The 14,265-nt window shown below is 33.2% G+C and overlaps 1 protein-coding gene across 1 annotated transcript in view; it reads right to left on the bottom strand.

Moving 5' to 3' along the window:
• The window catches only part of CFTR (CF transmembrane conductance regulator), a 198,144-nt gene that overhangs the window by 114,009 nt on the left and 69,870 nt on the right, over positions 1-14,265 (bottom strand). Inside the window, exons 8-9 of the mRNA XM_031938868.1 lie at positions 5,247-5,493; positions 1,192-1,284 (exon numbers count right to left, since the gene is read on the bottom strand). Coding sequence (XP_031794728.1) covers positions 1,192-1,284; positions 5,247-5,493 — 340 coding nt within the window. The remainder of the gene's footprint in view (positions 1-1,191; positions 1,285-5,246; positions 5,494-14,265) is intronic.

Raw genomic sequence — 14,265 nt, 5'->3', positions numbered from 1 at the left:
AACTCAAAACATAAGGAAAGGAAGGGAGGAAGGAAGGGAGGGAGGGAGGAAGGGAGAGAGGGAAAAACAAAGTCCAGATATCTTAGCCTCTCCACAATATCCTGTTGAAGAGCAATAACACTATACCCAGTCTAATCTGAAACAAATCATGACAGAAAATGAGTGAAGATTGACCACATCTGGTAATTCCCTGGCAGACATCTGGCTCCCTTGAATTTCTAGAAGAAGCTTCAGATATACACAGCTGAAGTAGAATTGTTGACCTTCCCTCAGGCACCTTATTAACTACATGGCTTTAGATAAGAGATACCAAGGAACTGAGAAGCTAAGGAAAAGGAACTATCTCTTCTCCATGTTAGGGTGGTGTTTGGAATGAGATGCAAGCTGAGCTTATTTTTAAACCAATCTGTACATATTCAATAGATAAATAAAGATGAGCAGTGGAGGGGGAAAAAGAAGCATAAATGATCCAAGGGATAAATTCCAGCCTAATCCTAGAGTTAGTGAAAAAACTGAAATTTAAAAAAAAAAAGAAGTTTTCTTGCTTCTTTTTCTGCTCTCTTTTTGGCTCATACTCCCCAGGCCCAGCAGGCCTAGATGACAAGAAACTATGTTTCATAAGTAAATGAATCTGTGAAAGGTAAAGTATCTGCTGCTATTTACTGAGATAAAAAAACATGCTCTAGCAAAAAGAAATACAAAATAATATCTGAGGGAACAAGAAATACAAATAGTTGTTAGGGAAGTTTTTTCTGCTTTTAATCTGAATTTTTTTTTGCACAACATGACAAATATGGAAATGTTTAAAAGAAGAGTAGTAAAAGAATATTTAACTTATATCAGATAGTTTGTTGTCTTGGGGAAGGGGGAGGTGAGGAAGGGAGAAAATTTTGAAATACAAAGTCTTACAAAAATTAATGTTAAAACTATCTTTACATCTATTTGGAAAAATAAAATACTATTAAAAAAAGAAGAACATCTCAGATTTGCAATGCACTCTGATTAAAAATAAATGTAATATGTGTTTGATCTTTTTGAATTGTAGGGTTTTTAATCCAAAAAAAATAGGAGGATTGGTTAAAGTCAACACTAAAATTCCTTTGTGATTATAACTGTCTTCCTATAGAACAAAATATTTAGAACAAATAAAATAAAATAGGATTATTTGGTGTTTTTTTTAAAAAATCTGACCTCATCCCAGAATGCTGTTATGTTTTCCATCACAACATCTGTAGTTGTTAAGTTATATTCCAATACTTTGTATTCTTCTTTTTGTAAGAAATCCTGTTCATAAAAAGAGCAGAAATAGATACTGTGTGACCAAAAATGCAATAGCACACTGATATACTTATTTCCAATACATCATTATCTAAGTTCCAGATGCAGATTGGAGTTTCAAACTTCTTAAATAAAAATATCATTTAGAGACTCAAGAGTTAAATATCCATATTGTACAATTCTAAGATGAATTTTTACATTATGGCAAAAACCAAACTTAAATATACAAAATTTCAGTAAAATACATTTTTGTTGTTACCAAGGAATTATCTCTTCCTTGGTATGTCCAAATCCCAGGATGATTGACTGTTAAGAAGCAAACTCTAGCCAGAAGTTTTTAATCTTTCTTGTATCATGAACCCCATTGGCAGTCTAGTGAAACTTACACATCTTTCTCAGAATGTTTTAAAATGCATAAAATAAATACAGAGATAACAAAAGAAACCAACTATATTAAAATAGTTATGAAAAATGTTAATGATCATAGACTCCAGGTTAAGACACTGCTCTGCCTGCTTCACCAGTTTTTCAGAGATGAAGAGGCAGAGGATGGAACAATAAGAGGCAGGGAACCTGATGCCAGGGTTGGTCAAACACAAGAGACCATCCTGAGTCAGAAGCCTGCTGTCTAACAGTACATGTAATTTTCCATCACTGAGGATGCTTGTATTATCCCCATCTTGCAAAGAAAACAGAATTCATAACTGAGGATTTAGCAGAAATCTCTTCGTCCATGGTATTCACACATTGGAAATAGTATCTGTGGCTTTTCCTCTTGAATGGATAGTTCCTTTCAGAACATCCATTTAAGAAGGGCTCCCCAGACCAGCTGTGCCTCATTCTTCCTCAGGCTGCATTCTAGACTCCCTAAGACCACCCTTCAACTACCCATCTGTACGCTGTACCCATGTGGTACAGTTGTACCACAGTACAACTACTATGTACTACAGGAACCCTCACTTTCTAAATTACCACCCCACTCCCATTTTCAGCTTCCTTTTATGTATTGCAAGATTTTTGTAAAATTACTTGTAAGATTGTAAGATCCTTAAAGGTAGGCACTGATTTTCATTTTTTATATATGTATTTTCCATTGTTTAAAACAATACCTGGTATACAATAGACATTTAATAAATGTTTCTTAACTAACTCTATCCCAGGGCTTCTTAAACTTTTCCCCTTTGTGACCCCGTTTTGGCTTGAGAAATTTTTATATGATCCTGGTTATATAGGTGTACCGATTAAATATTTACTGAGAATTCATAATTTCATGATCTCCACATTCATTTATGCAACCCCATATGTGATCATGACCCATAGTTTAAGAAGTTTTTTTTTTATACTGCCTAGAAATATGGCTCAATATAGCTGTAATATCAAGGAAACCTACCCGATTTAAAAAAAATATATTCTCCTTATAACATTAACAATATAATTTTATCTTTAATAATACTGCTATTATGAGTTAATATTATAATTTCATCTTTAGCATTATTACTACACTAATTACTATGCTAATAAACTTACTAAACTAGAAAAACTGATACAACTCTTCCAAAAAGAATCAATCTGCAGTCCTAAAGAAAAATATTTAAAAAGTTACTTAGGTCAAAGATTTTTATTGCCCTTGTTAAGCAACATAAGTGAGGGAAAGGGATTCAAAATGGAGTGCATCTATCCTAAAGACCTTCCCATTTGTTTTTCTGACATGCCTATATTAGTTCTCTTGGAAAGTATGACATGACTTCCAATATGTTAAAAAAAATTGCTAATGAATGAATAAATGACCTCTTAGACCCCCTGTGATCTGATTTGTATTAAAAAAAAAAAAAAAAAACTATAGATCCTGAACTGGAATGGACCTCAGAGACCATCTAGTCCAACTTTCTAATTTAAGAGATGATGAAACTGATGCTCAATTAAGTGACACATCCAAGGTCACTGAGATAGTATTTATGAGCATCAGAATCCCTCCATTCAAGAATTCCAGTTCAAGGTCTGAGACCTTCTTTATTTAAATATCATTTATATAATCACATGGGATGGTATACAGTATGCTAGACAGGAACAGAGCTTGAAGGAAAACTCAGGCTTAAATCCTGCCTGTGTGACTACTGGGCAATCTCTTCGTCTTTCTGTGTTCTGGATACTTTTTTTGGAGGCAATGAAAATTAAATCATTTACCCAGGGTCACACAGCTAATAAGTGTCTGAGGTTGAATTTGAATTCAGATCCTCTTGACTCCAGGGCCAGTGCTCTATCCACAGCATCACTTAGCTGCCCCGTTAGATATTTCTTTAGGGCTTTATATTGCAGGGAAGGCATAGTTTAGTAATGCATTATCATAAAGAAATCCTTATTTGGGAATTCCTTGTAGCAGTGAAATCATAGGTCCAGACTCTATTCCTATTATCCCTAACTTTATATTATCATCTAGAAATTTAAGTTCTGCTTCAATAACCAATATAAGGAAAATTGGAGAAATATTCTGAAGATTAATATCAAAAGTAAAATAATCTATAAATTAAATATTCAAAAGAAGATCAAAAATGCCCTACTAAAAATCACAGAAGTTGCCATCTCTTTATCCATTTATAAATAATTTAAGGCAATGTGGTTTAATTGAAGAACACTGGATTTGGAGTCAAAGGATGGAGATTTGAATTTCAGCTTTGCTACTTACTACACAAGTGACTTTGGAGCCACTTAACTTCTCTGGGACTGAGTAAGATTCCTTGTATGGAAGATGAAGAGATTAAATGAGATGAATTCTACCACCCACTCAGCACTGTTTTTACTTAGCCCAACTTTCTGCTACTTAGGTGTTGTTGTTATTCATCTTTCAATTTTGAAGAGGATTAATGATGTCACAGATGATATCTTGACTTTCTAGTGACTTGGATTTCAGTGAGGTAGAGTTGTACAAAGTCATCAGCCTTTCATCAGACTTTTTCAGAGTCATCAAATCCCAATGTTAAAGACAAAAGTCAGGAGAATTAGTGATGGCCTGGGATACAGTGGATAACCTTGGCAGCTTTGATGTCTGATCAAGTTATAATTCCATAGCATCTGTATCAACCTACTTCATGGCCATTGAAATAAATTGTTCTCATATGCCTATTCCTTTGGAGGAAGTCTTCACATGCTTGGGATAGACATCTCCCTAACTCACCAACAGATTGGAGACATGTCAGTTATTCTCAACCTGGTTTAATTCATCTGCCAAGATAGCTTTATTGATGTGTGGCCACTGACCACAATATAGCTTCTTGGAGCCATAGGTGAAAGTTAGATGAAGTATGCACAACAAAGGTAGATAAATGGCCCTGAAAGAGCTCAGCAAACCATCATACCAGAAGTGCTAATCCTCCCTGAACACCCCATAAACCCTCTGGTAAATAGTAGGTGCATAATAAACATTTATTGATTGACTAAGTATGTGATCCAATGAAACTAAAAAGTCAGTTCTGCATTTTAAAACTTATTACATGTGTATCTTAAAACTTCTCTCAAAAGATTTCAATGTTATTATGCTGGGCTTTGTGAGGAATTTGACTTGGCAGATAAGGCTCAAATGTTTTTGGCTCAAACTTAATCATTTCCAGCCATATAATTTAGAAACATTTTTCCTATCAGAGGCATTAGGTGGTAATTTGTATCTTTCTAGTTATTCTGCCATCAATCTATGTAAAAGTCAATAATTCAGGGTAAATAGTAACAATCGGCAAAAAAAAAAAAAAAAGTCTCTGGCCCAAAGAAACAGCAAATCCTAAACTACTCTGCATCAATTATGACTTTCTTTCAATCCAATAGCCCTTTTGTAGGAAAAGGAAATTCATCAGACTGAGTACAACTGTTGTGTTGTAATAGTCTATATTTTAAGAAGGTTCCTGGTCAAAGATACCCACTAAGCAAGTTTAGAAATGCCCAGAAAATACTGCATATTATATGTAGTTAATATATAGTACCTGTATTTTGTTTATTGCTCCAAGAGAATCATACCAAGTTTGCACAGCCCAGGGAAATTGCCGAGTGACTGCCATACGAAGAACTATGCAGAATGAGATGGTTGTAAATATTTTTCGCAGTATAATTCCTTTGATCAAGGCATAAGGAAGCACAGCTAGAAATACAACAAAGAAACCTGAGAAGAAGAAGGCTGAGCTATTGAAGTATCTCACATATGCGGTTTTTCGGGTCAGTTTCAGTTCAGTTCTGTAAAAACAAAACAAAATGAATTTTGGGTAGAATTTCAGAATTGCTAATTTGATGTATCTTGGAATTTAATCTCTGGATGTTATCTTTTTTCAAATTGCCATAGTGTCTAGTACACTCTAGGGGCTTACTGATAATCTCATTCAACTAAATTATCACATAATTAACTGGAAAAAAGAAGTAACCAAATCTCAAATATTTCTGGAAATCAGAAAGGAGGCATAATCTAAACAAAGAAGACTATTCTTCATCTAAAATTCAATTCAACAAAATTTCACCACACACCTACAGTGCAGTGCAATAGGGTTAGCAGTTTCACATAGATGATAGTCTGATTAGATGCTGATATTTCTATTTTAAGTGTTTTTTTAACATATTCTTTTTTAGAAGCAATGACACTTAGCTAATCATGTCCTAGATTCCTATCATTATGTATATCTCATCAAAATTCTCATTCACTTCAAAGAAGCTTTGAATATGGAAATGATATACAGGATGTAAAAATATATCTGGCCTAAAATTGCTTACTGGGTAACCATTCTTCTTACAAAAGAGTCTCTATATTAAGAAAACCTCTTTCAGAAACTGTTCACTTTTAGTATTATTTTGTATTATGTATTTCATTTGAAATATATTCCAGCTACTACTCAAAATATTTATTTGAATTATAAATGAAAATAAGCACAGTGCTACTATACACAATAGGTAGCAATTTTTTCTTTGAAAAATTTTTACAGATGTTACAGAGTTGTCACAGATGAAAATTTAAATAAATGTAGAGTTAATTAAAAGAGTCATAATGGCATAGTAAACTTTTAAAACTTAATTTGAGATGTTTAACATATATTTCTATTTTTAAATGATAATTCAGAGAATAATTATTATGTATTCTCATTATATATCATTTCCATTCACTGGCAGAGATATAATTCTAGACAGGATGATTTATTGGTCCAACTTTTTGAAACAATTTTAACTATACATAATTTCTTTATTTTAATGAAATTAAATATGGAATTGACAAAAAAGTCAAGTATATAACTTTTCCCATGAAGTTTACAAAAGAAACTCTCTGATGCCAAGATATATAGATATCTACAATTACTTATACCTCCATGTTTTCCATATACAAAAAGGGACATTTAAAATTCTCTTAACAATTTTTGACAAAATATGTGGCTTTTTTATTTTTTAAGATCACTCCTAAGCTATATGTTAGTAAGACAATTTTGTTACCTAAGCTATATGTCAGTAAGAATTTCAGTATTCATTCAAAATGCAATTTAGATGTTTAAACTGTGGAGATGTTCCAGTAGATACTTGGACAAATATCGTAGAAATCTGAGTTAAGATATATCAAGGACAAAGAAAGGGACCAATGAAAGCGTATGTTAATACCAAGGCCAACTTCAGACTCCATTTCTTTAAGTGTTATGTTGTTTGGTGACCACAAGAACCCACCCCATCCTGCCCTACTGTAAAGAAAGAATAATGGGATTAAGAGGTCAAGCAGACAATAGCACCACAGATTATTTTTAGGGAATGTTTTTAGAGTATGAATTAATCCCCACTTTACACACATAATTCAGATATGGAATACTAAGTACTAAAAAAAAATTTTTCCCAAAAAATTACATTCCAAAGAAAAAAGGAGACCAAAAACATAATAAGATAAAAATGATTGAATTTGCTTAAGCTACACAATGACTCAATCCATGAATCATTTACTTAGTTTGGTAAGCCAAGATTAAAATGCTGACATTACAAAACTTAAAATTGTCCTGAAAGTTAAATAATATTTAAAATAATAATATAAAAAGAAAAAACAGTTTAAAAAAAAGAACAATGGAAGAAGAAAGAAACACAAAGTAATACTAGGAAGAGAAAACAGAAGAAAATAATGAAGTAGAAACAGGGAGAAAACGTTTTTAAAGACAACTCCAATGAGTAGTATTTTTCATTAGAAATACACTTACGTTATTCAAGTCATAAAATACCTTATCAGTATCTTTTAAAAACTAGAAAGTGATTTTATGATAGGAGTGCAATAAAACAATAGCTGTGGGTTGAGCTTTGGAGCATACTTTTGCCCTGGTTCAATACTGTCACAGGCTGAGTTTAATTATTCTATATTGCCCTTCAACAGAGCAATCTTTCTCTGAATATTTAATTTGATTTCTATGGTAGATGCCAACTATTTTCCATATTTACGTCAGTTCAAAGCATGCTTTTCGTCAGCAATTTCAAAAATTTCACACCAAATTAAGGAACTAGACTCTATAAGCCACAGCTAAGTATTTATTTATTTTGCCATGAAAACCCCAAATGGATCATTGAAAGTCAGGTACAACTGAAACTACTGAATTACAAGCATTTACTATTAGAACTGTGCAAACATCAATTTATAGTAGAAAGAATGGGTTTTCCAAAATTATAGATGTAAAACTAGAAGAGACCTTCTAGATAGATCTATAGATCAGTACAAACCTATCATTTTATGATGAAGAAATTGAAGACTGAAAAATGATTTCTCCAATTTCACATGGCTAGTAAGAATCAGAGATGAGATTTGAATTCTGATCTAGACCTCGCTTCATCTTTTGTATAGAGAGAGAAATAACCAATCGGGGCCACATAATTGAAATTTATCACTGAGGGCTGAGAAAAAGGATAGCTGGTAACCAGTTATTTAGCTTGCAATTCCAGGACTAAAATGGGCAACAATGTTGAAGATTGTGATTCGCTAATCATTGTTATTTCCAAAAACAATTCCTAAGGCCTATGCAAACTGCCATGGTCTGGCAACCTTTTCTAGATAGTGGTGAGAAAAATTCTGTGGTTTTTTGGATTTTATTTTTCTTATATGGCATAACAAAAATAAATGACCAATAACTATGTTTGGGAAATAGTACTCTTTTACTCCTTCTGTTTACATGGCAGGGGACTTACCATCTCACCTTTTCTTTCTTGTTGTTCCAATCACACACCTGGAGCTTAGTTCTCATTCCTGTCTACATGAATCAGCCCCTAGAATTCCAGGTAACCCATATATAATCTACCCATGAGAGTATTTTTCTTTTGGTCTACTTATCTTTTTGAAACTATGATGCAATATATAACCCTATTACCACTTATCTTTTTTTCACCAAGTTTTTTCAAGCCAAAGTATCGCCTATCATTCCATTTCATAGTTTTTCAAATGTCCATATTTCTAATGTTTAAGGAACAAGGACTTTAAGGGAAATTGACCTGCTATGTTTTGGAAAATGCATTGTAATTGTTTGCAAAAGGTTAGTTCAGCAATTGTACCACAGTCTGTACAGTATGTCATTCCTGGATATAGTCTTGAATGATCAAAGTAAGAAAGATATTTGGGGTAAAGCCAGAGAGGAGCCCAAGTGCTAAGTACTAATGGGTTTCTATGAAGTATTATACGTAGAAATACACTGCGATTTCTGGCCTTAGAAACAGGTTCAGGGCCTTATGACCCTGGACAAATCATACAATCTCAGTGCCCTAGGCAATTCTCTATGATTCAAAGTTTCAGAAAAGTTTCTACTCTGTTATGGGAACTGATTATGGATCATAACAGTATTTTCACCTTTTTGTTGTTGTTTGTTTGCTTGTTTTTTTTCTTCATTTTTTTTCTTTTTGATCTTTTTTTTTATATATATAGCATGATAAATGTGGAAATATGTTTAGACAAATTGCACATGTTTATATTAGATTGCTTGCTGTCTGGTGAGGGGGGAGGTGAGAAAAATTTGGAACACAAAATTTTTCAAGAGTGAATGTTGAAATTCTCAGATGAAGAAATTGAAACGATTTCTAGTCATATGAAAAGATGCTCCAAGTCATTATTAATCAGAGAAATGTAAATTAAGACAACTCTAAGATACCACTACACACCTGTTAGATTGGCTAAAGTGACAGGAAAAAATAATGATGATTGTTGGAGGGGATGCGGGAAAACTGGGACACTGATACATTGTTGGTGGAGTTGTGAACGAATCCAACCATTCTGGAGAGTAGTTTGGAACTATGCTCAAAAAGTTATCAAACTGTGCATACCCTTTGATCCAAAAGCAGTTACTATTGGGCTTATATCCCAAAGAGATCATAAAGAAGGGAAAGGGACCTGTATGTGCACGAATGTTTGTGGCAGCCCTCTTTGTAGTGGCTAGAAACTGGAAACTGAATGGATGCCCATCAGTTGGAGAATGGCTAAATAAATTGTGGTATATGAATATTATAGAATATTATTGTTCTGTAAGAAATGACCAACAGGATGATTTCAGAAAGGCCTGGAGAGACTTACACGAACTGATGCTGAGTGAAATGAGCAGGACCAGGAGATCATTATATACTTCAACAACAATACTATATGATGACCAGTTCTGATGGACCTGGCCATCCTCAGCAATGAGATCAACCAACTCATTTCCAATGGAGCGGTAATGAACTGAACCAGCTACGCCCAGAGAAAAAACTCTGGGTGATGACTGAAAACCATTACATTGAATTCCCAATCCCTATATTTATGCCCACCTGCATTTTTTATTTCCTTCGCAAGCTAATTGTACAATATTTCAGAGTCTGATTCTTTTTGTACAGCAAAATAACGTTTTGGTCATGTATACTTATTGTGTATCTAATTTATATTTTAATATATTTAACATCTACTGGTCATCCTGCCATCTGGGGAAGGGGGTGGGGGGTAAGAGGTAAAAAATTGGAACAAGAGGTTTGGCAATTGTTAATGCTGTAAAGTTACCCATACATATAACCTGTAAATAAAAGGCTATTAAATAAAAAAAAAGTAAAAGAACAGATTTTGTAACTTCTCTCATACCAAAAATGAAAATGGAGTATGAAGATTTAAAAATAAAATTGATATTAGCAAACTAAAAAAAAAGAGTGAATGTTGAAAACTTATCTTTGCATGTATTTTGAAAAATAAAAAGCTATTATTATAAAAAAAAAAAAAAAAAAGGTTTCAATCTGTTTCATACAAGGAATCTTCCATCCTAGAATTTCCATCCAGCAGTGAAAGGATAATCCCAAACCAAAACAAAGAATAAATTCTATTCAAGTAAAAATGTATTCCCCAAGTACTTATAATATACAATGCACTATTCTAAATTCTGAGGACACAAAGATACAAAACTTCCTCCTTTCAAGGGCTTCATAGTCGAACAGAGACAATATGAAAACTATGTATGAACAAAATTATATTCATTATATCGCTCTCTCTCTCTCACACACATACACACACACACACACACACACACACACGCACACACGATAAATAATAACCTCAGAGGAAAGACACTGTGATTAGGGATTGAAAAAAGATTTTTTGCAAAAACTTGGGTTTTAGCTGAGGCTTGAAGGAAGCTAGAGAAGCCAGCAATTACAGATAAAGAGGAAGAGAGTTCCATTGGGGAAAACCCAATAAAAAAATGCTTAGAACTGCAAGATAGAATGTTTTTTGTGAGGAATATCAAGGAAGCCAGTGTCACTGAATCATGAAATGAGTGAGGGTTCTAAAATATAAGAAGACTGGGAGGGGAAAAAAACAAATGATGCTTATTGGTGATTTTCATTAAATAAACTTCATTAACTTCAAAAGCTTAGATCCAGGGGTTCAAATGCTTGAATTCATAGGCTTGGGATTTTGCCTCTATAAGTTACTATTCTTGTTTTAAAGAACAAATATATTTTATCAAAGAGGTTTGTATTTGCCATTTATTATAAGCTATGCAATTATCCATGAAAACCATTTCCCAAAGATTCATGGCACTATGTAGGTGATCCATTGGTCTCAAAAGTTAAGACAGAGGAACATAAGGTCTAGTGAGACATGCCAACCTAGAACAACTTTGAGTAGTTGGGGCTTTTTTTTTTTTTTTTTTTTTGCTGAGGCAATTGGGGTTAAGTGACTTGCCCAGGGTCACACAGCTAGGAAGTGTTAAGTGTCTGACATCAAATTTGAACTCAGGTCCTCCTGACTTCAGGGCTAGTGCTCTATCCACTGCACCACTTAGCTGCCCCAGTAGTTGGGCTATTTTGAACCTAAAATCTCAAATGTATGTGTATGTATGTAGCTATGTATATGATGTATGTTTATACTGAAAAATTAATTAGACAGATTAACAATAGCATGGCATAGTCTAGATAGTGGACATTTTCAGCTCCTCCTGTTTTTCTCATTTGGATTATTAAGTACATATTTGAGTGATCGTGGATTTCATTAAAAAGGTCCTGGAACGATGAACATAGGTTAGAAACAAAAAGGGACAGAACAATGGTTCTCCTGGAACAATCAAAGAAGATATGAAGAAAGATGTTAGGACAGCAATGGCCCCTATGAAGTGTAAATAGCTACAGGCTAGTTTTAATGAAACAATATGGGGGAAGCCCTAGGGTTAGTTGGATTGGGAAGTAGTGTTGGACTCAGCCACAGGAACTTTCACTTCCCAGACAGTATGGAAAGGCTGGTATCTGACTTGGGGAAAATTAAGGGAACTTCTTCTGAGAAGGAATGCCAGCCTCAATTGCTGAAACTATACTCTAGGCAAGAAGGAACCAGCACAGGATGGATAAGTGCAGAAGAAGGAACTCTTGTCAGGTTACAGGCACTTAATTAGAGGGTGGTGTTTTTAGTTTCAGATTTCAGGCCAAAGGGGAAGAAATGAAGGAAGATCTAAGACCAGATGCATCATTCTCACCTCCACCTCTACCCTACCCAGCAATACAAAACAAAAAGTGAATACACTAACAAGCTCTTATTTTAAAAACAAAAACAAAAAAGGATCAGGAGAAATAACCTAATCATAGAAAGTTACTTTGGGAAGACTGGAATTCATCTTCAGAGAAAGATATTGAAGAAAAAAAAAAAAAAAAAGCTTCTCCTACCCTAAAGGGTAACATCAAATAGTCCTCTTCCCAAAAAGAATTCATTAAAAAAAACTCAAAAAATATATTGAAAATTAAATGAAAGAGACTGAGGAAACATTTTAAAAATAAGAACAATCCCAGAAAAGCAAGAAGATTATAAAAAAAATTAACTAGAAAAGGAGAATCAGATTCTTAAGGAAGAAATGACTCTGAAAATTAGAACTGCGCAAGGGGAAGTCATAAGAGACCAAGAAATAATAAAACAAAAAGAAAATAGAGGAATGTGAGACATATCATAAGAAAAACTACAGATGTGGAGAACAAATCAAGAAGAGAAAAGATAAAAACAATTGGACTACCTGAACATTATGACCACAAAAAGAATCTGAATACAATCATACAAGAAATAATTAAAGAAAATTGTCCTGAAGTGTCAGAACAAGAAGGAAAAATGAAATAATTTATTTTAAAAATACACTGGTCCCTACCTAAAAGAGACCCTACAAGGAAAACCTACGGAAACATCATTACTAAATTTCCAAAACTTCAGATAAAAGGGGAAATTTAACCAGTAACAAACAAACAAAAATTTGAATATGCTGGAGCCACAATTAGAATCACATAAGACCATCAGCTGCTACAATAAAAGACCACAGTTCTTGCAATATTATAGTTCAAAGATCAAAAGAACTAGTATCATAGCCAAAAATATTATATACAGCAAAATTAAGTATAAAACATATATAAATCACATGTCCAAGATTGTTATAAGTAATTGGGTAGTTCAAAAGAAAGATTGGGGCAGAGCTGAGTATGATGTGATTCTCAAAAGCATGGAAAAAGTGTGGGAAAAGGTAAAAATGGTAATAATGTTATACAAATGAAGTGCAAAAGCAAAAACTGACCAAGGAATTAGATGGGGGAGAAGAGCTGATAGTTCTGAAATTCTACTCATACCAGGAATGGATTAAAGAGAGAACAATACATCTATATCTAGGAAAGTATAAAACTCCAAAATTTTTAAAGAAATAAGAGGAAGAGGGAATTGAATAAGACAGGGTCTAGAAGGATATGTTAAAGTTTTTTTTTATTTTGTTTATATATTTGAGATATAAGGAATTTAACCAAGAAACTGTCTACAAAAAGGTTTGTAGGGTTTTTTAAGTCAATTTTCTCTTTTCCTTCTAACCTTGGCTACATTGGTTTCATTTGTATAAAACCTTTTTAACTTAATGTAATCAAAGTCATCCATTTTATATGTTCTGTATTTCTTGTTTATTCATAAAATCTGCTTCTATCCATGAATCTAATAGGTAATATGTTCCAAGTTCTCCTCATTTACTTATGATAACTCCCTTTATGTTTAGGTCATGTATCCATTTCGACCTTATTTTGGTAAATGGTGTAAGATATTGGTCTATACCTACCTTCTATCAGACTGTTTTCCAGTTTTACCAACAATTTTTATTAGCCAGTGAATTCTTATCCTGAAAACTTAAATTTTCACATTTATCAAAGAAAAGATTACTGTGTACCATATGTTTACTTTATTCTACTTATCCAACATTCAATTTCTTAGCCAGTAATATATAGTTTTGATAATTATCATCTTATAATGTAGTTGAAGATTTGGCACTACTACACCTTCTCCCTTTACATTTTTTTTTCATTAATTCCTTCGATACTGCTGAGCTTTTGTTTTTCCAAATGAACTTATTATTTTTTTCTAGCTCAATAAAAAATATTTTTTGGTAATTTAATTGTGATGGCACTAGGAATAGGCAGAATTGTCATTTTTATTAATTTGGTTCAACCCATCAATTAACAATTAACACTTCTCTAATTATTAAAATCTGATTGTATTTGTATAAA

This window comes from Sarcophilus harrisii, chromosome 5, assembly GCF_902635505.1.
Source record: "Sarcophilus harrisii chromosome 5, mSarHar1.11, whole genome shotgun sequence".
In the NCBI taxonomy this organism is placed as follows: Eukaryota; Metazoa; Chordata; class Mammalia; order Dasyuromorphia; family Dasyuridae; genus Sarcophilus; species Sarcophilus harrisii.
This window is presented reverse-complemented; position numbering and strand designations above follow the sequence as displayed.